The 22,153-nt window shown below is 38.2% G+C and overlaps 1 protein-coding gene across 1 annotated transcript in view; it reads left to right on the forward strand.

Annotated features, from left to right (window-relative positions):
• The first annotated feature begins 2,015 nt into the window (after positions 1-2,015).
• LOC119731395 (adipocyte enhancer-binding protein 1-like) overlaps positions 2,016-22,153 on the forward strand; it is a 30,983-nt gene continuing 10,845 nt past the window's right edge. The window contains exons 1-2 of the mRNA XM_038204566.1: positions 2,016-2,364; positions 21,654-21,788. Of these exons, the coding sequence (XP_038060494.1) occupies positions 2,016-2,364; positions 21,654-21,788 (484 nt within the window). The remainder of the gene's footprint in view (positions 2,365-21,653; positions 21,789-22,153) is intronic.

Raw genomic sequence — 22,153 nt, forward strand, 5'->3', positions numbered from 1 at the left:
GACCTTACAATTCCCCAATGTATGTAAACTGCTCTGTTTCTTCTTATATGGAGTCAGGGGACCAGACTACAGGAAAATGATCGTTTTTCTTGGTTTTTATAGCATTTTCGAACCAAAACCTCCAAAAATGTCAGTGTAACTATATTTGCTTTATATTTCCAACCCCAATTCCATCAATTGCTGAAAATTACAGCAAAAGCAAATGATGTATATTCCCTTTAAGTTTGTTAATATTAGTCTTGACAAAACGATTTTTAAGACCCAGAAATGTTCAATCTATGATGCCTTAAAACCCCCCCCCCCCCATTATATTAACCTGGTGACGCCGGTGTCCCCTCCTCATCTTGACTAGAAATCGCCATTGTGGGTGCGTTTCAGACGGGTTACATCAAGGGTTACGCGTACTCTGTGCTGAAAACAGTACAGGGAGTATTAGCCGCTTTGGACTTGTGTCTGCTGGCTTCACGCATCAGTGAAACTATACAATAGTAATGATAGCAGGGAGCAGGCAGTTAATCGTTGGGCCTCCTTTTGTGCATTTCCTCGGAATTGCTGCGTTATAAATGAAAGCAGCTTGCATTTACGCGACTCGCGCGAGCCTGGTGCCACCAGAGAAAATGGCTGTTGTCGGATTAGTCTATATAATAGAATACATAGAGCTATATTGAATTACTACAGTGGTAACTCGCTGTACAAAGTGAAGCCTGCTGGGCGGATCCACGTTTGTGCACAAACAAATGGAAAACTCGAAATGTAGTACAGCTTTAGTACGGCTTGAAAAACGATCCCTTTACAACATGGCTAAATAGCGTCACTTTCGGGCCCAATTGCATCCACAATGCTCAGAATTGGAAGTCCCAAGTCCAGGCCACAGGTGCATTGCCATATCTCTTCAATTCCCCAATTCCATGGCTCTCAGATCTAGATCTAGATCTCTCTAGATCTAATATAAATATTTTGAGGGTACAACTTTTATTCGTGAGCTCGGCGGACGGATATTTGGCCTATTTACTGGTGTGCAATCATAGGCTGTGTAGAATTACAAAGTGAAGCCTGCTGGGCAACCTCGTTTCCATGGGTACGATCTTGCTGCGCCATGTTGTTTACCATCATGCCTTGCGCGATCTTAACCACTGGAATTGTCTCATTTAAATGTGTCATAAATTGGCACATTTAAACTAGGACTGCAGTCGATGTATCTAACGCGCGACGCCATGTTTAAAATGTTCAAAGTTGTTTTTTTGAAGAATCAATCCTTTCCAACACAATTTTTTCGACGTTGCGTTATTTAGCAAGGATTTATATTAAATGCACGTACCTCTTTCGTCCCTTTACAACCGGGCGAAAAAACGAGGCTACCGTAATCCATATCGTACAGGCATCGCGCAAGAAAAAAATGTTCGTACGCATGTTTGTACGTGACTTGACGTGCATAGCGCGCGAGCGCCCTATCCGGTTCGTTACATAGATATTCTATATCTTAGAGAGCGAAACGCTTGTTCATCTATTTTGTAGGTGTGAGATTTCATCTATGTTTTGGACCCGGGTTAATGATTGGTTTGAGAGGACTCTTAATTTAAACATACACTTAGACGATGAGGCTATACTTTTCGGCATAAGTTAAAAAAAATATCGTGGATTGCTCTCAACCTGATCCTTATTTTGTGTCGTTTTCACATTTATAAGATGAAGATGAACGATAGCAGATCATCCCTTGCACTATTGAATCTTGATTTAAAACGTTATTTTAGTTTGGAAAAGTACATCTCGATTACAAATGGATCTACTGCAAAATGTCATACAAAATGAGACTCCTTTGAAGTACTGTGTCAAAACTAACTCTGTATTCCAAATGTATTATAGGTCAAGATATTTTGCGGCATTGCTTTGGTTTCTTAAGTAGTTTCTGTGTAGCTTAGAAGTTGCTTTGAGGTTGAATAACACATTTCTTCCAGGGGAAAACAATAAATAAATTAAAAAAACGAGCGTCACATGACATTGGATTTCGCTCTGTCATGATCGTCGATGAACCAACTCCAAACAATATCCATTGTTACGGTTACCGTGGAAACTATGTGACGACAGCAAGCGATATCCCAAACATTAGGCTCATCGTGCCAGGGAGTGGTGCTCTGCCCGTTTTGATCGCAGATATCAAAGTGAAGACCTGCTGGCTGGTCATGAAAAACCCGCGTAAAATGTGGGTCTTCAGTTGGACTCTGTGGCTTTTTAGTTCCTTCTTTATTCTACCTGTGCGAGGGAACACGTGTAGTGCCATGGTCCAGGCTGCACCCGGTGATGATCTGACCGCACTTCGTAACAAGGCTTTCGCGTCTTTCAGAGCCCAGTGCCGTGGTAAACGAGGTAAGTAATTCTACTCCAAAATTAATATTTTAAAAGTGCAACTATAGCAAGATGTCTTACAGGGAAATCTAAGAAATGTGGTGGTTGTGCCAAAGTACTAACTTGAGTTTTTTTTATTGCAATCATTTCATTGCAAAACCAGATTTCTAAAATGATCTGTTTGCTGACGTTTTGCGATCCGTATGCAAATTAGGAGGCCACGTAACTATATGTTAGTCTCTATATCAGAATTAAAGTCGAGCTTCATCTTATCAAATACACATTTAAAGGACCGTGCAATGGAGTTTTTCCCATGATTCGAACTTCTTAAAATGCAATAACTTTTGTATTCAGGCTTTTCCGCCAACTTTGCAGATTGGCTTTCCCGCCGTCAACTGAAAAGCAATTGTTTTTCTTCCAATTTTTTTTTGGTTTTTGCTTTTGTGCATAGTTGCAGAAAAGTCTTCGTCTATAATTATGCGTCAAGGAGGGCGCTGTAAGATCACCCGGCTTAACATCGTATAGGGGTGCACCCAATCTAATAAATGTCCAATAGACAACAGTGTAAATGCCCATACTTCAAAATTCTTTTAAAAATACTCAAAACTCTCACATGTTTTCACGCTGCACAGAAAAATGATGATGAACATGTCAAATTTCATTTTATTTTTAATTTTTGTTGGGTTGACCGATGACTTTTCGAGACAATCTCATCCAAAGAAGCCGACCCCTAAAATTAGTGATATTTCCCAAAGTGAAAAAGTAGCCATCTCGAAAAGGGATCCCTCCACAACATGGCTAAAAAAAGTCCGGGCCAGAGGTGTATTGCCATATCTCTTCAATCTCCCCATTCCATGGCTCTCAGAACTCTCTAATATGGACGAATTTGAGTGTATAACTTGTATTCATGAGCTCGGCGGACGGATATTTGGCCTATTTACTGGAGTGCACCCATAGGCCTACTTAAAGAAAACCGAATCCGGCATAATATCCACTAGACATTTTTCTACGCATTTTCAGCTAATGCATTGCGTAGCGACATGAACGCGGCTCTGCTTTTTCACAGTACATTGCGCCGATAACCATCTTTTCACGTTACGTTCTGTGATTTTTATCACAGTTTTTTTTTAAGCAAACATGTCATATTATTATTTTAAACGTCACTAACATTGTAATGAGTGTGGTACGGGGCCTGTAACTTCACAATTGCTAGTTTTTTAAAGCTATTTTAATATACCCACCTTTTCAGATGAGTATACAAGACCATGCTTATTAACTTCTTGATCTTCATAATATGTCTGGGTCTAGTGTGCTTTATGCACTATCATACTATGTCTGGGTCTATTGTGTACTTCGTGCAATATCTTATTCCTGGTGGCTGTGTCATCTTTTAAGGTCAATTTTATCAATTTTATCAATCGATCTTACTTTATTATAGTGTAGCAATTTTTTCATTATGTTTTGTCATTTTGGCTGGTGCATTACTTTTGCCTTTGTCTTTTTTATATAAAAAAATGCTCTTTTAAAACGTACTTCATTAGTGTGTCAAATTAGATTGTGTCAAATTAGGTTTTAAGATACAAAATCATTAATCCAGGTCACTTTTTTTGAACTAACCCAGTATAATTCAAGTTCACACAGTTATATTTGGTCCTTCATGAAAATGCATAGACAGATACGCATCTTTCACACCTTTCAATTGTCAGACTTTTTTATTTGACAATCTCATTCCTGCAGCCGATTTCATGTCACCTTATGCGATGACAAAGAACACTCGGGCCACCATTTATAGTGTACGTTGCGCAACATTTCAGTCACGAGAATTTTAAGAAAGTTTCTCAGTGCGTAAGTCTGTGGATTGCTCAACAAATTATGGCATGACGCATTTATTTGAGGCTGCTTTTACATTGTACTTGTGACAGAATTGTAAGGTCAGGGGCGGATCCAGCGGGGGGGGGGGGAGTTGAGGGCGCACGCCCCCTTTCCTTCAGATAAAACATTAAGATGTTCTCCCCACGTACAAACGTGGTTCAAGGTTCAAGGTTTATTTATTTCCACAGCATCAAATCTATAAATGACATAAAATAATTGCATAGCAGAAAAGAATTACAAATAATACAACACAACTGATATTTTAGAGACACTGCAGAGGGGCCCATTAAGAAGCAGAGCTTTTAAGCATGGGCCCCAGACGGGCATGCTCATTGAGCCCAAACCAAGGGAAAGGAAGTAACTTACAATAAACACTATTAAATGGTCAGTCAAACGAGGTAGGGCTCAATGAGCATGCTGTATTTAAAGTAATTACATAGAAAAGCAACATACCTAAACACAATACACATTCAGACGTAAACAACAGACAAACAAACAATACAATACAGATCATTTTAACTAGTCAGGTCAGCAATGAGCAATAAAATAATGGATATTCTACAATCTACATGTAACAACATATATCTACTAGCATGAATTAATAATAAGTTTGAATTAAGATTGATTTAAATAGGCGTTTAAAAGTGGAAAGATTGGTAGAAGCTTGAAGTTGTGTAGAGAACGAATTCCACAGCTTGGGTCCCTTGTATTTAACAGTATTTTGAGAAAGAGAGGTACGACTAAATGGAATATAAAAATTAGAAGCTTGGCGAGTCCAATGAGAATGAATTTCACTTCTGGCTAAAAATACTATTAATGGAAGATGGTAAAGTATTGCGAGAAGATTGATACATTAAAGACCCAAGCTGAACGTTATACATATCATTAAGTTTTAAAATTCTATGTTTTATAAAAAGGGATATGTGTGTTCATAGAAGTCGGCAAAATTAATTACACGCAAGGCTCTTTTCTGTTATAGAAGTAGTCTTGTAGCAGAACTACTACCGCAAGCAAGTAAACCATAGTTAAGATGAGAGACAATTAGGGTGTTATAAAGAGATTCCAAAACATTTACAGGTAAAAGATGCTTGATTTTGTTAATACACCTACGTTTCTTGCAATGATTTTACATAAATGATCAACATGATTTTCCATGTTAGCCCTGGGTCAATAAACAAACCAAAACATTTACAACAATCAGTTTTGATAATTACAGAATCATCAATCATAATATTACAGGCTAGTTCACTGACAAAGTTACTGAACAACATGAAGCTAGTTTTGGAAATATTTAAGGATAATTTATTAAGTCTGAACCAACTCGAAACAGATATAAGTTCGGTGTTAATTAACAGTGTCAGTGAGGTAATTGAGGTTGCCATGGGAAAAGAATAAACTAGAGTCATCAGCAAACAATATAAAAGAGAGCAAGTTAGAAGACTTTGTAAAATCATTACTATATATTATAAAAAGCAAAGGTCCTAAAATTGAGCCTTGGGGTACTCCGTGTGTAAGAAAACTAGAGTTTGAGTTTAAGCCATTTATAGACAAATATTGGGTTATGCGTGCGTATCGGCCCGATACGCTGGAATTACATATGGCACTATAATCGTAAAAAAAAAAAATAGTTCATCTTGACATGCTAAATCTTGACGAAAAAGCCTAAACTATTGACGCATTTGTGATCAAAATGCACCAAAGCCATGCCACTGTTCGCGTATACGATGTTCCGTGCGGCATAGCATGGCAGTGCAGTGCAGTGCCATCGCCATTCACTGGTAGGACTGGAACCAGTGACTAGACCTACATAACGTGACAGGACGAACTTGGACCGTAGAAAATACCAAATATTTAATAAACATCGATGGAGAAAGAGAATTTATTCCAATTAATTCCCAGAACGTGATCTTTCTTTTCTGTGTATGTATTTTCCATTAAAATATATATAAGGAGATTGTTCCGCTCATACGTACTTGATATACCGTTAGCGTGTTTCTGAAAAAAAAGTTCGGCCACAGCACGTGGGTTCGTTGCCGAGTCCGCTGCAAATACACAGTGCAGGTATGCACACTGATAGTGTGCCGTGTGCGCGAGGCGATATACGGCCACTGCTGGCTGGCGGCTGACGGTGACTAACGTTGAGCATAGTGGCGTGGAGGACTTCAGTTCTCCATTATTTTTAAGAATCATCCACCTTAAATATATGTTTTTCATATTAGGTGAGGCAAGTTTTTATCACTTTTGATGGACAGTCTCGATTACTTTTGTGGCGCGAATGAACTTTATTAAGGCACAAATTATGCATGATTCCTTGGTATGCTGCATTATTTCAATCAGCACAAAATATTTTTTTGACGAAATAAAAATAAATTCCGACCTAACGACCCTAATTTTTGGAAAGTCATGTAATAGGAAGCAGAATTTTTTTTTTTTGCTTAATTTGTTTTAATCTGAAACTTACTTTTCATCCGAACTTTTCCAGTTCAGAAAATTGTTATGTTTGTGAAATGTTTATTATATTTTTATTTAAAAAAAAATGTTATCTATCTCCTCTGAATTTTGAGGAAAAATCTACCTCAAAGATCCCAAGATTTGCTCTAAAATGTACCAAAGAGCTTCTAAAGTTCACAATTTTGGGACCATAAGTCGGCCCCGAACCCCACGCCGTGGCTTCGCACGTTGGTGTATCACGACAAAACTTCCCCTACAGGTTAAAAAAAATCACGCCCTTCCACCCTTCGGAAGATCCTGGATCCGCCCCTGAAGTTACCTCACATAGATAGTCAGCTAAAACTATTTCCAAATGGTGGGTAGAGGTGATTCATTGATTGTTTCACGAATGAACAAATCATATGCAAACATCCGTCGTATATTATGCAGATATTAGGCCTATATTCCTCCAAGATGTTTAATTTTTTTACAACGTTGCGCAGCTAGGCCAAGTAGGGCTGGAACCGTTGCCAGAACATGAGCAAGTCTTTGCAGATGACCAAAACGACTGAAAGAGAAAAAATTCTTGTAAATAAATAATCAGTGCTATGGTCGAGTCCACCTCATCCGAGTCCGAGTCCTTGGTATCCTAGTCCGAGTCTGAGTCCGAGTCCTTGTCTCCGAGTCCGAGTCCTTTTGTGAATCTCAAATACACATCATCGTGGATGAGAACTAGGACAAAGTTGATTGTTTGACCCCTTTTAATACAAAGCAAAGGTTAAAGGTAATGTGTAGTATACATTTTAACCAAATTCATAAATGATTTCGCCCTCAATATTTTTAAGTGAACTTCAGGATTTAAAAGGCTTTTCAAGTGTAAAAAACTTAAAATATTGAAATCCCAAATTCCGATCCTCTTTAAAAAAGATGTTGCTGGAAAAAATGTCACTGCTTGTACTCAGAATGCATTGCAAGGTCACAAGTATGAAAATTATGTTCTGGCTTAACTAAGATTTAAACTAAAACATGTTCATTACATCTTTGACACATAAGCATTTTAACATGCGGGAAGATAAGCTGGCACGATGGGGACGCATTATTATACCCCCATGACTGAAAATGCACTCCACTGGTGCACTTGATGGGGTATACAAGTAAAATATTTCACAGAATTGTAACGCCTACCACAATGGTTTAAAATTTTGGGAGGAAAGAAAAGGTCCCCCCCCGCAACTGGATCTATCCCATCATTTGCGAAGTTCATCAGGCTTATACCAGGATTTCTGTACACGCTGCAGATGACGGATGAAGTTGGAGGTAGTTCCATGAACACTTATTTCAGAAATCGTGGCTTTGCAAAAGTTACAGTTTGCAGAATGTCTCTTCTTGCCCGTTTTGTGGCCCGAATACTTCTTGTGATTGGTAAATCCATACTTGATCACTCGCGAAAGCACTGATTTGATAATATCATGTCGGCGCATATTATCATACCACATATTATGTGGTATGGAGTGGTAAGTCAGCTTCCTCGGCAGTCGACAAGAAGTTGAACACGTGTTGCCAACGATCTGCGGGATGATCGGATGGACTGCTCAGTATGTGCGCGTGCGTGCTGCGTAGGCACTGCGTGCGCCCAAACCTCGAACTTTTGCTAATTGACACATCGTTTTGCAAAGGATTTTCATTTAAATTCTAGCGCACGCAATATTTTAGCAGATAAATGCATGAGAATGTTCGCAGGGTTTACACATTGAAAAAGTGCTGTACAATATAGAAATTTAACATTTAATCATGTCATGCAAGCCACCAGGCCAGTGAATGTGCCAGTTATTAGGCACAGTCTCATTAGTCTGGTTCTATGGCGTCGTTAAGCCCCTGTCACACTTTTGCATATCCCAATACCTTATGAGTTCCTTATCAAAATTTTTCAATACGCAGCCGTACGATCAAAAACGTCGAATTTTTTTGATTACTTTGACATGTGCGACGCAAATCTAGCGAACAAGTAACGAATTCAGCGCATCCACTGCGTATGAGATGCGTATGAGTTGCGTATGCAGTGCGCAAGTTCGCCATCTGTGCGTTTCTCATAAGTTACGAATAAGTACAACGCGCTGCCCACTCGCAGGGCGAGCGGTACTAATTCGGGCAATACGTCGGCATTCGATATGAGTTCGTTCAGCGTGCGTTGTATCTGCGCTGCAAGTACGCTGTGTATACGTCCAATATAGGAGGTCAGCGTATTACCGCGTATGAACGGCTTATCCCCCTTGAACACATAGCGTAATCGTACCGCGCTCGACCGATGCGGGACCGATGTGCTGCGTATTTATAACTAAGGGCCCTGTCACACTTCTGCGTATCCTAATTCCTTATGAGTTGCGCATTGACTTTTTTTCATACGCAGTCGTACGCACAATACGCACCTCATATGCATCTCTATCGTTTTGTGTAGGTTTTATGTACGCAGGTATACGCATGGTACGGCCAAGTACGCTGGATAGTTTTTGGCATGCACAAAACTACGCTGCGTACGCTGTTACGCAGGTCATAAGTTATCAATACGCAGCGCATCGGTCCCGCGTCGGTCGAGCGCAGTACGAGTACGCTATGTGTTTGTGAGGGATAAGCCGCTCATGCGCGGCAATACGCTGACCTCCTATATTGGACGTATACATAGCGACGTATTGCACGAATTAGTATCGCTTGTCTTGCGAGCGGGCAGCGCATTGTACTTATTCGTAACTTATGAGAAACGCACAGATGGCGAACTTGCGCACTGCATACGCAACTCATACGCATCTCATACGCAGTGGATGCGTTGAATTCGTTACTTGTTCGCTAGATGTGCGTCGCACATATGTCAAAGTAATCAAAAAATTTCGACGTTTTTGATAGTACGGCTGCGTATTGAAAATTGTTGATAAGGAACTCATAAGGAATTGGGATACGCAAAAGTGTGACAGGGGCTTTATGACCTGCGTAACAGCGTACGCAGCGTAGTTTTGTGCATGCCCAAAACTATCCAGCGTATTGAGCCGTACCATGCGTATGCCTGCGTACATACAACTTACACAAAACGATAGAGATGCATATGAGGTGCGTATTGTGCGTACGACTGCGTATGAAAAAAAGTCAATGCGCAACTCATAAGGAATTAGGATACGCAGAAGTGTGACAGGGCCCACGTATGTTTCAGCCGCTCATTTAGTTTGCGCGCATGCGCACTCAAAATATGAAATATGATAATCAGCAAACATGGATGCCTGCGGTCGCAGTTTGACCCACTGAAGTATCGGTCAACATCACGCTTGAAGAACTTTGATTAATTTTTCTTTCCACGTGGACAGGAATTTAAGGCAATCAAAGTCACTTTTGCAAACCTTAGCGCAAAAAAACAGAGAGTATTTGATGCATTTTTTTTGTTTTTCCGTGTCGTGTAGTACGAAAATATTGGGTCACAAATTCAAAACAGGCGACAGTTTAGGGGATAATTTTTCAGTTTTGCCGAGTAATTGTAAACTTGTCTTCACTGAAAAATGGTAAAAGATGCCATGGAAAGTGCGATGTTTAAATATCATTTAAGTCGGAAACCGTTTCAATGAGAAAAGTAAGGTCTCACGTTATACGTTTTTTCGTTGAATGCAACGTTAGTGTGCACGTACCTGTACACAGACCCTGCGGGAATCTGGCCCGTAAACATGGCTAGCCACGCGCCGCGCGCGGCGCTCCGTTTGTAATCTTTCGACGCGTTGGCAAATAAATGTATACATTTAACTGAAACGATTTACAACTGACTGGTTCCCGCCCCTGAAATGCAAGTACGATCACAGAGGGCACTGGGACCAGTGTATTTGTGCACGAAGCTTTCAAAATGGGTTTACTCGAAAAATGACGATTTTTATAAGCTACAGGTTTCCTTCTTACATCAAATCACCTGTAAAATGATAATAATGTATCATCCTTTCCGATGGTACTACGGCTGATCTAAGGTAAACCCGGAAAATTGTCAAAATGTGTAAACCAAAGTCAAAAGCGAAAGATTTTTTTCCTTTTCATTTTTGTACGTTTTTTGTCCATAATTATTGTTTTTTTTTATATTTTAAAAGGTTTTTAGCGCCGTTACCACACTGTAGAGACAATTTATATCTTTGTTCACTTGGTCTACTGATAATTTTTGGTTTGAATCATCTTTTAAGTACGTTTGAGAAGGATACATTTTAAGACATGAAAACCAGACAATCGTTCAGTGCGTCGTCTGTTACCGCTCTTTGCAAGCCGACGACGCGGAGGAAACCATTGCGCATGCGTGAGAAGACGAACTAAATGCACGCACGGTCTATGGGGCTGAAACATACGTGGGCCCTTGGGGAGTCTTTCATCAAGAAACTGAACGGGCACTCGCAGCGGACGTCCGTGCCTACACCGAGCACAGACAGTATCCGTATCACACAATATGGACCCGTACGAGTTCACGTCGCGCAGGGCTAGCTACGTACGTAGGCGAGGCGGCCCGTTCACTCAAATGTACACTGCCACTATCCGGCGTTAAGGCTATTTACAAATGAAAAAATATAAAATTCTAGATGATAAATAATCGCTAAAATGATAATCAATAATCTCTGTAGTGTACACTGCCACTATCCGCCATTAGGGCTATTTACAAAAAAAAACACCCACTGCACTGCCACCTCCATCCGCCTTTATAGCTATTTACAGTAGAAACAAATATAATATTCTAGATAATAAATAATTACTCAAATGTACACTGTCACCATCCGCCACTGGGGCTATTTACCAAAAACAAACTAAAATCATCAAAATGTGCACTGCCACCTCCATCCGTCATTCGGGTTTTTTACAAAGGAAAAAAAACCAATAAAATTCTAGATGATAAATAACCACTGAAATGCACACTGCCGCCTCCATCCGCCATTAGGGCTATTTACATTTTTTTTTCTTTTTTTTTTAAATTCATCTTTAGTGTTGTACATGTATGATTAAAGTGTTGCAATATAGCGGTCGAGTACTAATAGAGGGGGGTGGTAAAGTCCAATGTCAAAATATGAAGACGCCCATCTGGGAAATGGTTAACACCATCAATACAAGACTGTTGACACCAAAACTAATGCTGTATCTCTTAAATAACCCCTTGAAATTCCAAATTAACCCCAACATGGCCCTTTTTCTGGCTATTTGAGTATTCTGCTGTTCATACCCTGACTAGTCATGTTGTAGTAACGATGAATAAAGACTTATTATTTCAAATTGGAAACATTCAGGCACAACAGCATATGGAAAGAACTCAGAAAGATGCTTAGCTTGAGGTGCTGCCTTGAAAGTTTAACCCCTGAAAGAGGCAACAGGAGCATTGCTTGGTGTGTTATACACATGCGTAATAAGGTGAATGACTTTACAAGACTCCGAATGTTATGGAGGTGGATTTCAAAGCAGGTCTTTTGCTTTTTTATGAATTTTTTTTATAAACATTCCTGTATTATTCGTGATTGCACTGATAAATAAGTAAGCTGATTCAATTAATATGTATGGAATTACTATGCCATCTTTAAGATGAAAAGACGGACATGGATGGACATTCTTGAATCATACTACATGTACTTTCTTTCTTATGATTAATCCATCTCTTGTTCCCTTATTCAATGTAGAATTGGTTTATTCAACACTAAAGCAACCTATTTTATTGATGAAATTGAGATGCGACTTGATACATGTTCATAACAAGGACACACATTTGTGATGAATTTCTGTTCCTGTTATAAAAATGTATGAAGTCTTGAAGATGTACATCCCTGTAGTTTAAAAATACCAACCGGTAGAGGTTGAATGTAAGATTGACCAGTGGAATCCTGAGAAATTTATCAAACTTGGTGGACAATGTTCTTACCAGGACATGGGATGTAGAAAGATGAAAAAGCATGACAGAGTACTTCATGTATCGACTTCTGTCTATGGTTCTCTTAAATGTCGCACTTTAGTTACCTTTTGTGTGGAACGACCCCTAGGCCTATGTTTTATACAATCATTTACATGTATATCTACATGTATGCCCCGACTGTCTGTGGTATTTAGTGATATTAGTGCATTAATAATGTTCATAATAATTATATTAATTTGTCAGTTATGTGCTCATCTATGAAAGTCTTACTGACTTCAGTGGTGTGTTCAATATAAACTATGTCAAAGCTATTAAATTGGGGGGAAAAACATTCATTTCGCAATAATACTCACTGTCCACTGTGCGTGCAGTGCGAATTTATTTTTTTTTGGATGGGGTGGGTTTTTTTCATGCTAGATACCCACTTCCTATTATACAAAATATCCCTCAAATGACCCAATGCATCACCTCTGAAGTGGGCACAATCATATTCCAACATTTTGATTTGCATCCCAATTATCACCCCGTTAGTACTAACGTAATAATTTATTCCAAGTTGCACTTGACCAAATATAGGTTTTCCCAGCCAATTTCACCAAGTTTTCGTTCAATTTAACGCCTGGCTAATTCGATTTAGATTGAAATTGAAAGATCGTGCAGATCGGCATTCGACAATCAAAAAGAATCCTTCAATTTCACTATCCGAGCATTCTATCGCCTTGTAGCTTCACTCGTCCCTATCAAAGACGCATTCATATTAAAATTATCGTGTTGTTCATTCAATGTCGTCTAAACCATTAGTAAGGGGTTGATTGGGCAATCGTTTTCATTAATGGGCAAACATGTTTTTCATTTTGTCAAACATCTTTTAAGACTTCATACGTGTCCGTATTCCTTAGCGTAAATCATATTTGATGACTTCAAACCGTAGATTGACTTTCCTTCTTAATGAAAGGGTATGTGCAAGGAATTTTTCACATGAAATCTTTTTGTGCAACTCTGTGAAATGTAAGAAAACTACACATTTGACAACACTTTTTGGGTTAATCTTATTGCAAATGTCCACTTCTTTAAACATTTAAAAGTTTCCATGTTTTTCCGGACTAATGCTGTTACTGTGATGTCATTTCAGGAAGACACTCAGTTTAGGGTTTTTCTTTCAAATTATTCATCCAAATTTGCTAATTGAAAACATTTGTGGGAAAGGGTTGGTCATTGGCTTACTGCCATGTACTGACACATCATATAATCACCAAATTAAAGAATTTTATGACAGCAAAATATTCTAGCAACTTTTTTTGCTGAAATAGCCGTGTTTTCTAATGAATATGAAACTTTGCATTAGCATAAAAACGGAGAAGGCACCAAAAACACCCATCAAAATGAAAAATAAAACTTGCAAATAAGGTTAAATGTGACACAAAGATGTATTTTCAAGGTTTGCATTGAAATCTTTGCATGGGCCCTGTGAATATGGTAAGTGTTCGGTCAGACATACGCAAGAAAACATTTAAGAAATAACGCAAGAGAAGTGTTCCCGACGGTACAACCATTGCCAAACATGCGTCACGTGTCCCGATGTCTTACGCGTCAAGAAATCGTCAACGTAAAAAAGCCCCTTGATCAAACGTTTTAACAAGTAGAAAAGATCAACAGTGAAAAAAGAAATTATCTTAGTCCCTTTCAATTCATTATTTCGTTGCATCTTCTTTCCCTCATATCAGTTGATTTGTAACATTGTAAATTTTACAGTCATCAAGATTTTTTTTGTGGGGGGGGGGTAGAAATGAACCTCGGAGAAAAATAGGAAAACAAATTGATTAAAAATCTTACTGATTTAATGACCAAACGATGAAAGCGATTGCCCATAAACGAATAAGAAACGAAAAGCATGGTTATACGTTATAAGCGCACAGATGTTCGCTAATTTGAATGCGTCAATCGTCAAAAACGGGTTGCAAAGACTTTATTTAAGATTGCTACAAGTTAAGTCTTGAATGCACCAAAACGAAATAGGCTGCTCGAAAACGAAAACGAACATTCACAGCAAAATCTTGGCTGCCTAAAAATGAAATTGAATGAACCCCAAACGAAAAAGAAACCGCAATTGGACCACATGTGCAAAACTCACGCGAAATTGAATGGCTGATAATGAAACTGATTAGAAAAATTCGGAAATTCGCCGGTAAAACCTATATTAAAGTAATCAGTTTATGAAATGTCTGAAAGATGCATATCTTTGCACTGATAATGTCTTTCACTCAGATTCGAGAAGTATCATTTTAGTAAAAAAAACTATAATATGATTTACGCTGAGATAACTAAGAATTTTATAGGAATACAGATATGCAGGAAGTTAAGATATGCTTGACAAAATGTTAAATATTATGTTTGCTCATTATGAAAATAAATGTCCGATCAACCCTTACTGTTGGTTCAGACGAAATTCAAAGAACAAGACGATACTTTCAGATTATTTTATTCTTTTTGATTGTCGAATGACGTTATGCGTGATCTTTTCATTTTAATCTAAAATGAATTAACCATAGGTGTTAAATCGAATGAAACATATATTATAGGTTTTCCCGAATTTTTCTAATCAGTTTCATTATCAGCCATTCAATTTCGCGTGAGTTTTGCACATGTGGTCCAATTGGGGTTTCTTTTTCACTTTGGGTTCATTCAATTTCATTTTTAGGCAGCCAAGATTTTGCTGTGAATGTTCGATTTCGTTTTCGGGCAGCCCATTTCGTTTTGGTGCATTCAAGACTTAACTTGTAGCAGTCTAAATTTAAGTCTTTGCAACCTTTTGACGGTTGACGCATTCAAATTAGCGAACATCTGTGCGCTTATAACATATAATGCTTTTCGTTTCTTTTTCGTTTATGGGCAATCACTTTCATCGTTTTGTCATTTAAATTAGTAAGATTTTTTAAACGATATTTTTTCCTATTTTTCTCCGAGGTTCATTTCCCCCCAAAAATCTTGGCGACTGTAAAATTTACAATGTTACAAATCAACTAATATGAAGGAAACAAGATGCAACGAAATAATAAATTAAAAGGGATTAAGATAATTTCTTTTTCAGTGTTGATCTTTTCTATATACTTGTTTAAACGTTTGATCAAGGGGCTTTTTTACGTTGACGATTTCTTGACGTGCAAGACATCGGGACACGTATGTTTGGGAATGGTTGTACCGTTGGGAACACTTCTCTTGCGTTATTTCTTAAATGTTTTCTTGCGTATGTCTGACCGAACACTTACTGTATTCACAGGGCCCATGCAAAATTTTTACTGCAAACCTTAAAAATACATCTTTGCGTCACACTTAACCATATTTGCAAGTTTTATTTTCCCTTTTTGAGGGGTGTTTTGGTGCCCTTCTTGTTTTTATGCTAATACAAAGTTTCATATTCATTAGAAAACATGTGATGGCATTCCAAGCAAGATTAATGTGACACGGTTATTTCAGCAAAAACAAAGTTGGTAGAATTTTGGATATTTTACTGTCATAACTTTTTCTTTTTTTGGTGATTATATGATGTGTCAGTACATGGCAGTAAGCCAATGACAGAACACTTTCCCACAAAAGTTTTCAATTAGCAAATTTGGGATGAATAATTTGAAAGAAAAAACCTAAACTGAACAGTGTCTTCCTGAAATGACATCACAGTAGTGACAGCGTTATGCCGGGAAAGCATGGAAACTTTTAAATGCTTAAAGAAGTGCACATTTGAAATAAGATTAACCCAAAAAGTGTTGCCAAATGTGTAGTTTTCTTACATTTCACAGAGTTGCGTCAAAGAATTCCTGAGAAATATTCATTGCACATACCTTTTAATTAAGAAAGAAAGTCAATCTTCGGTTTGAAGTCATCAAATATGATTTAGACTTTTAAGACTTCATACGGACACGTATGACGTCTTAAAAGATGTTTGACAAAATGTAACATATGTTTGCCCATTAATGAAAACGAATGCCCTATCGATCCCTTACTAATGGTTTAGACGGAATTGAATGAAAAACGCGATACTTTTAATATGAATGCATCTTTGATAGGGACGAGTGAAGCTAAAAGGCGATAGAATGCTCGGATAGTGAAATTGAATGATTCTTTTGATTGTCGAATGTCGATCTGCGTGTTCTTTCAATTTCAATCTAAATCGAATGAGCCAGGCGTTAAATTGAATGAAAACTTGGTGAAATTGGCCGGGAAAACCTTTAATATGATTGTGTATTTTGTTCATTGTTTATTTTGTTAAATATGATAATTTGGTAATGTGATTCCTGATGACGTCAAAATGACGTGCCCTCTGTATCAGGGTTGATTTTCGTTCCACGTCTCAAGTTCCTGCTGAGAACAGATTGAAGAAAAGTCGCTGAGAATGACGGTCCGGGAAAAAGAAAGAAAAGCTCGTACGATTCTAAATCGGTGGCATTTTTAATGATGATTGTGCACTTAAATGCAAGGCCAGTAGAATCAGAATTACAAGAGACTGACTGAGACCTCATAGTGTGTACATCCATGTACATCTTCCTGATCCGAAAGTAACAGGGAGCAATGATATTTGGAAGAAGTAAAAAATGTTCAAACGATATGAGACAGGGAGGCACTGATAGAGGGGGTAATTCAGTCGTTCGTTAATGAGTATGAAGACAATCATTGGATCAATGCCTTTTAAAGTATGAAGAAGTCAGCCAAGAATAGGCCCTCCTTTTCAATAAAGGTTTTCTCGGAGAAATTCTGATTTGTTCAAATCAGTTTCATAATCAGCCATTAAATATTGCGTGAGTTTTGCACATGTGGTCAAATTGGCAGTAAGCCATCGACCACAAATGTTTTCAATTAGCAGATTTTGGATGAATAATTTGAAAGAAAAAACCCTAAACTAAGCAGTGTGTTAGGCTTCCTAACGGGCAAACATGTTTCACATTTTGTCAAACATCTTTTAAGACTTCATACGTGTCCGTATTCCTTAGCGCAAATCATATATTTGATGACTTCAAACCGTAGATTGACTTTCTTTCTTAAAGGGTATGTGCAATGAATTTTTTCTCAGGAATTCTTTTTGCGCAACTCTGTGAAATGTAAGAAAACTACACATTTGACAACACTTTTTTGGTTAATCTTATTGCAAAGGTGCACTTCTTTAAGCATTTAAAAGTTTCCATGTTTTTCCGGACTAACGCTGTTACTGTGATGTCATTTCAGGAAGACACTGTTCAGTTTAGGTTTTTTTCTTTCAAATTATTCATCCTAAATTTGCTAATTGAAAACATTTGTGGGAAAGGGTTGGTCATTGGCTTACTGCCATGTACTGACACAACATATAATCACCAAATAAAAGAAATTTATGACAGCAAAATATCCAAAATTCTAGCAACTTTTTTTGCTGAAATAGCCGTGTAACATTAATCATGCTCGGAATACCATCACAGGTTTTCTAATGAATATGAAACTTTGCATTAGCATAAAAACGGAGAAGGCACCAAAAACGCCCCTCAAAATGGAAAATAAAACTTGCAAATAAGGTTAAATGTGACACAAAGATGTATTGCATTGAAAACTTTGCATGGGCCCTATGAATATGGTAAGTGTTCGGTCAGACATACGCAAGAAAACATTCAAGAAATAACGCAAGAGAAGATTTCCCGATGGTACAACCATTTCCAAACATATTACGTGTTCCGATGTCTTGCACGTCAAGAAATCATCAACGTAACAAAACCCCTTGATCAAACGTTTCAACAAGTAGAAAAGATCAACAAGGAAAAAGAAATTATCTTAGTCCCTTTCAATTAATTATTTCGTTGCATCTTGTTTCCCTCAAGTAACTTTGTAAAATTTACAGTCGTCAAGATTGGTTTTTTTTTAGGAGGGGGGAATGAACCTCGGAGAAAAATAGGAAAAAATGTCGATTAAAAATTCTTATTAATTTAAATGACCAAACGATGAAAGCGATTGCCCATAAACGAATAAGAAACGAAAACTGGCATGGTTATACGTTATAAGCGCACAGATGTTCGCTAATTTGAATGCGTCAACCGTCAAAAGGTTGCAAAGACTTAATTTAAGACTGCTACAAGTTAAGTCTTGAATGCACCAAAGCGAAATAGGCTGCCCTAAAACGAAAACGAACATTCACAGCAAAATTTTGGCTGTCTAAAAATGAAATTGAATGAACCCCAAATAAAAAAGAAACCCCAATTGGACCAGGTGTGCAAAACTCGCGCGAAATTGAATGGCTGATAATGAAACTGATTAGAAAAATTCGGAAATTCGCTGGGAAAACCTATATTCAAACTCGTCCATCAACATCCATTTAGTGCACTTCCAATGTTTAATTTTGTCTTTTGTCAGACAATTTCTAATTCAGTTCATACAAGCAAATTAAAACAATGATTACACGTTTTCGTCCCGGAGTATTCGATCTCGTCTCGTCTACGCAAAACCTTAGCTTGTTATTCAGAATCAAATTCGTCTAATTGATTTATATAAGACGAATTCGATCTCTGAATGCTACCATTCGGAAACAGCTTAGATGAATTTGACCTGTAATGTCGAATATTCTCGACCCAGTGACTAAAGAGGGTGACCAAACTTTGAAATTGAATGGTAAATGACTAATTTAAGTGGTTTTCTTTAAGCATGTGAAATTTTTCTCGGACGAAATTGAATGTTAGAGTTGATGAAATTGAATGAAAATGTTTTTAAATAGCCGGGAAAACCTATAGTTTCTTAGACCGTAACATTGCCAAGGCCTTTTTGGTAATATTTTATCCTCTCATCAATTTGATCATAAAGTAAGACTCGTTCATTTATGATGCAGTTACTCCGGGAGAATACACAAAAGAGGCACAACCATTAATTGCTAGCCTTCTACCTCGTCTTCTTGCCCAAATGTCAATTAGGCATCGATAAAAATAAATAAATTTAGTCAAATTATCCATGACATTTCAATTGTGTAGTTCACTGAAAAGCAGAGCCAACATAAAAAAAAACCTGAAAGCGGATTACTCCATGAACTTTTGTTTTTTCATCACAGAGTTTTGGTAACCCTTGGGGTAACCCACCGGATACGCACCAATGGCGGCGATTTCTAGTCAGGATTTGGAGGGCACAGCTGCGTCGACAGACGAATCTCCGGGGGGGGGGGGGGGGGAGGGAGGGGAGATTGCCAAGTAGGCATATTAATGGTTCGAGCTTAGTGGTAGCCCGCTAGCCAAATGCGAGTAAATACAGCGGCGGGCTAGTCAAAGCACTTGTTACATTACAGTGTAATAATTCGTTTGTCTTGTTAATGACCAATACTTTTATAGGGAGATATTTCAAGGGGGAATTAACTTAAATTATGTGGTATAGTTTAATGTTTGTAATGTAAAGTTGAATGTATTTTAATATTTTGAGCACAAAAACCACGACACCTTCTATTGTATGCCACTGTATATAAATGGCAATCAACCAAATCAATCAATCAATCAATCAATCAGAACTATTAAAGTCCCCCTGGCGAGTCATAATTATTGAAATAAGGCATGCAACTTTCTCGTGTATTCGTGGATTTTAGCGTTTTTAATGGAAATTGCGGCCTGAAATCCCCGAAAATGTCATGTTTTGGATTGATTAATACTTATCCTATTTCAAAGGTCTGGTTGAAAGGGAACTATAGGTTTTCCCGGCGAATTTCCGAATTTTTCTAATCAGTTTCAATATCAGCCATTCAATTTCGCGTGAGTTTTGCACATGTGGTCCAATTAGGGTTTCTTTTTCATTTGGGTTTCATTCAATTTCATTTTTAGGCAGCCAAGATTTTGCTGTGAATGTTCGTTTTCGTTTTCGGGCAGCCTATTTCGTTTTGGTGCATTCAAGACTTAACTCGTAGCAGTCTGAAATTAAGTCTTTGCAATATTTTGACGGTTGACGCATTCAAATTAGCGAACATCTGTGCGCTTATAACGTATAACCATGCTTTTCGTTTCCTATTCGCTTATGGGCAATCGCTTTCATCGTTTGGTCATTTAAATTAGTAAGATCTTTTAATCGATATTTTTTCCTATTTTTCTCCGAGGTTCATTCCCCCACTCAAAGAATCTCGTTTTATTATCTTAATCAACTGCTTATTTTCTCGGTTAAACGACTTTTTTATCTGGTTTAAACGACTTATTTATCTTATAAATGAATAATATGTCTCTCGTTCAAACGAGCCTAGGCGCACTATTAAAGTGAAATTCGCGCTACTAAGGTGTTCCCCATCTGCCCTCTCACATCTCGCATCTGGTGTGGATGACCTGACCTTTGTGTCGCAAGTTGTAATATGCAAATTTGGGACAATTATCATCTCGACTCATGCAAACGCAATTGGCATTTAGGAAGGAGACGAGGCAGGCATGAGGTTACAATCAAGTAAAAGCTTTATGTGGCCTCTCTGGGCTCCCTTACGTTTTGTACTAAATAAATGTAGTCGGGCACCATATGCAGACGTTGTTGTAATTTTGTAATTGTGCGTCTGGCAGCCAGACTGAGGGAGTGATGGTCATGTATCTGGAACATGTAAACGCTTTTTAATTAGCGCAATTAGCAGACTAATGACCAGCGTGGCAGCTCATGCACAATGTCGATATCGCTGTAGTGTGTGGTCCTACGTTACCGTTTTCTCTGACTTTTGTCTTGACTATCCAAATTTCGTGTATTTAGTATTTTTGACACGTCCGGGATGTTTTTCTTTATCTGTTGACATAGCTTCTTGAAGTAAAACAATCACACCACCAATATGATATGAGAGATCAAACTAAAGAAAATAGTATAGACAAAAATACATAATTTTGAAGTTAATCGTGTGCTACTTCATTCAACTTGTTTTGTGATCATGAATGCACCCGCCATCAGTAGTACCGATCGATAATAACGCGGCAGCGACATGAAAATGGGGGGACTCAAATGCGTCCCTGTAACGGCGGGCAAGATAGAGGGCTCCCTTTCATAATTTTAATTGACATTGGAAGCACTCTGGGTTGCGGAAAAAGACCCATTACTATTTTCTTTTTCTTTTTTATTAAAATGGGATTCGGTACAAAACCTGTTCTCGAAACAATCGCACATTTTTCCTCAGATGACGTTTCTTGCTCTGTGGAGGGACCTCTCGGGATGGAAGATGGTCGCATCCGGGATGAACGCATCACAGCTTCGTCTTTTTGGCGAAACCTCGCTAGCCACGCCCCATCCAGGGCCAGGCTTAATACTCAAGGTAAGCATTTGTATTTCAGACTAACCACGTTATACTTCGTACAGCCATTTCAAAGGAAAGACAGTTGTTTAACCCTAAAAGGGCCGGGCGGAATCCGCCCCCCCCCTCAACTTTTTCCGCGATAGCCTTGAAAAAAGAATGTCGCGACCCGAGCTGTTCGTCTGACTTTTTAGCTACGAGCCTTGCCCATCTTTTGATACCAAAAACATTTTAAAAAAATTCCGAAGCAAACTGAATTTCCCCATAAACGTAGTGTACACAGAGCATTCGTGCATATGAATAATTAATTAGCCATAATTCCAAAATCCTTTGACCTATAGTCATGAAATTTCTTGGGTATGTTCATGGTAAGTGCATGTACTGAG

Source organism: Patiria miniata, unplaced genomic scaffold, assembly GCF_015706575.1.
Source record: "Patiria miniata isolate m_02_andy unplaced genomic scaffold, ASM1570657v1 HiC_scaffold_23, whole genome shotgun sequence".
In the NCBI taxonomy this organism is placed as follows: Eukaryota; Metazoa; Echinodermata; class Asteroidea; order Valvatida; family Asterinidae; genus Patiria; species Patiria miniata.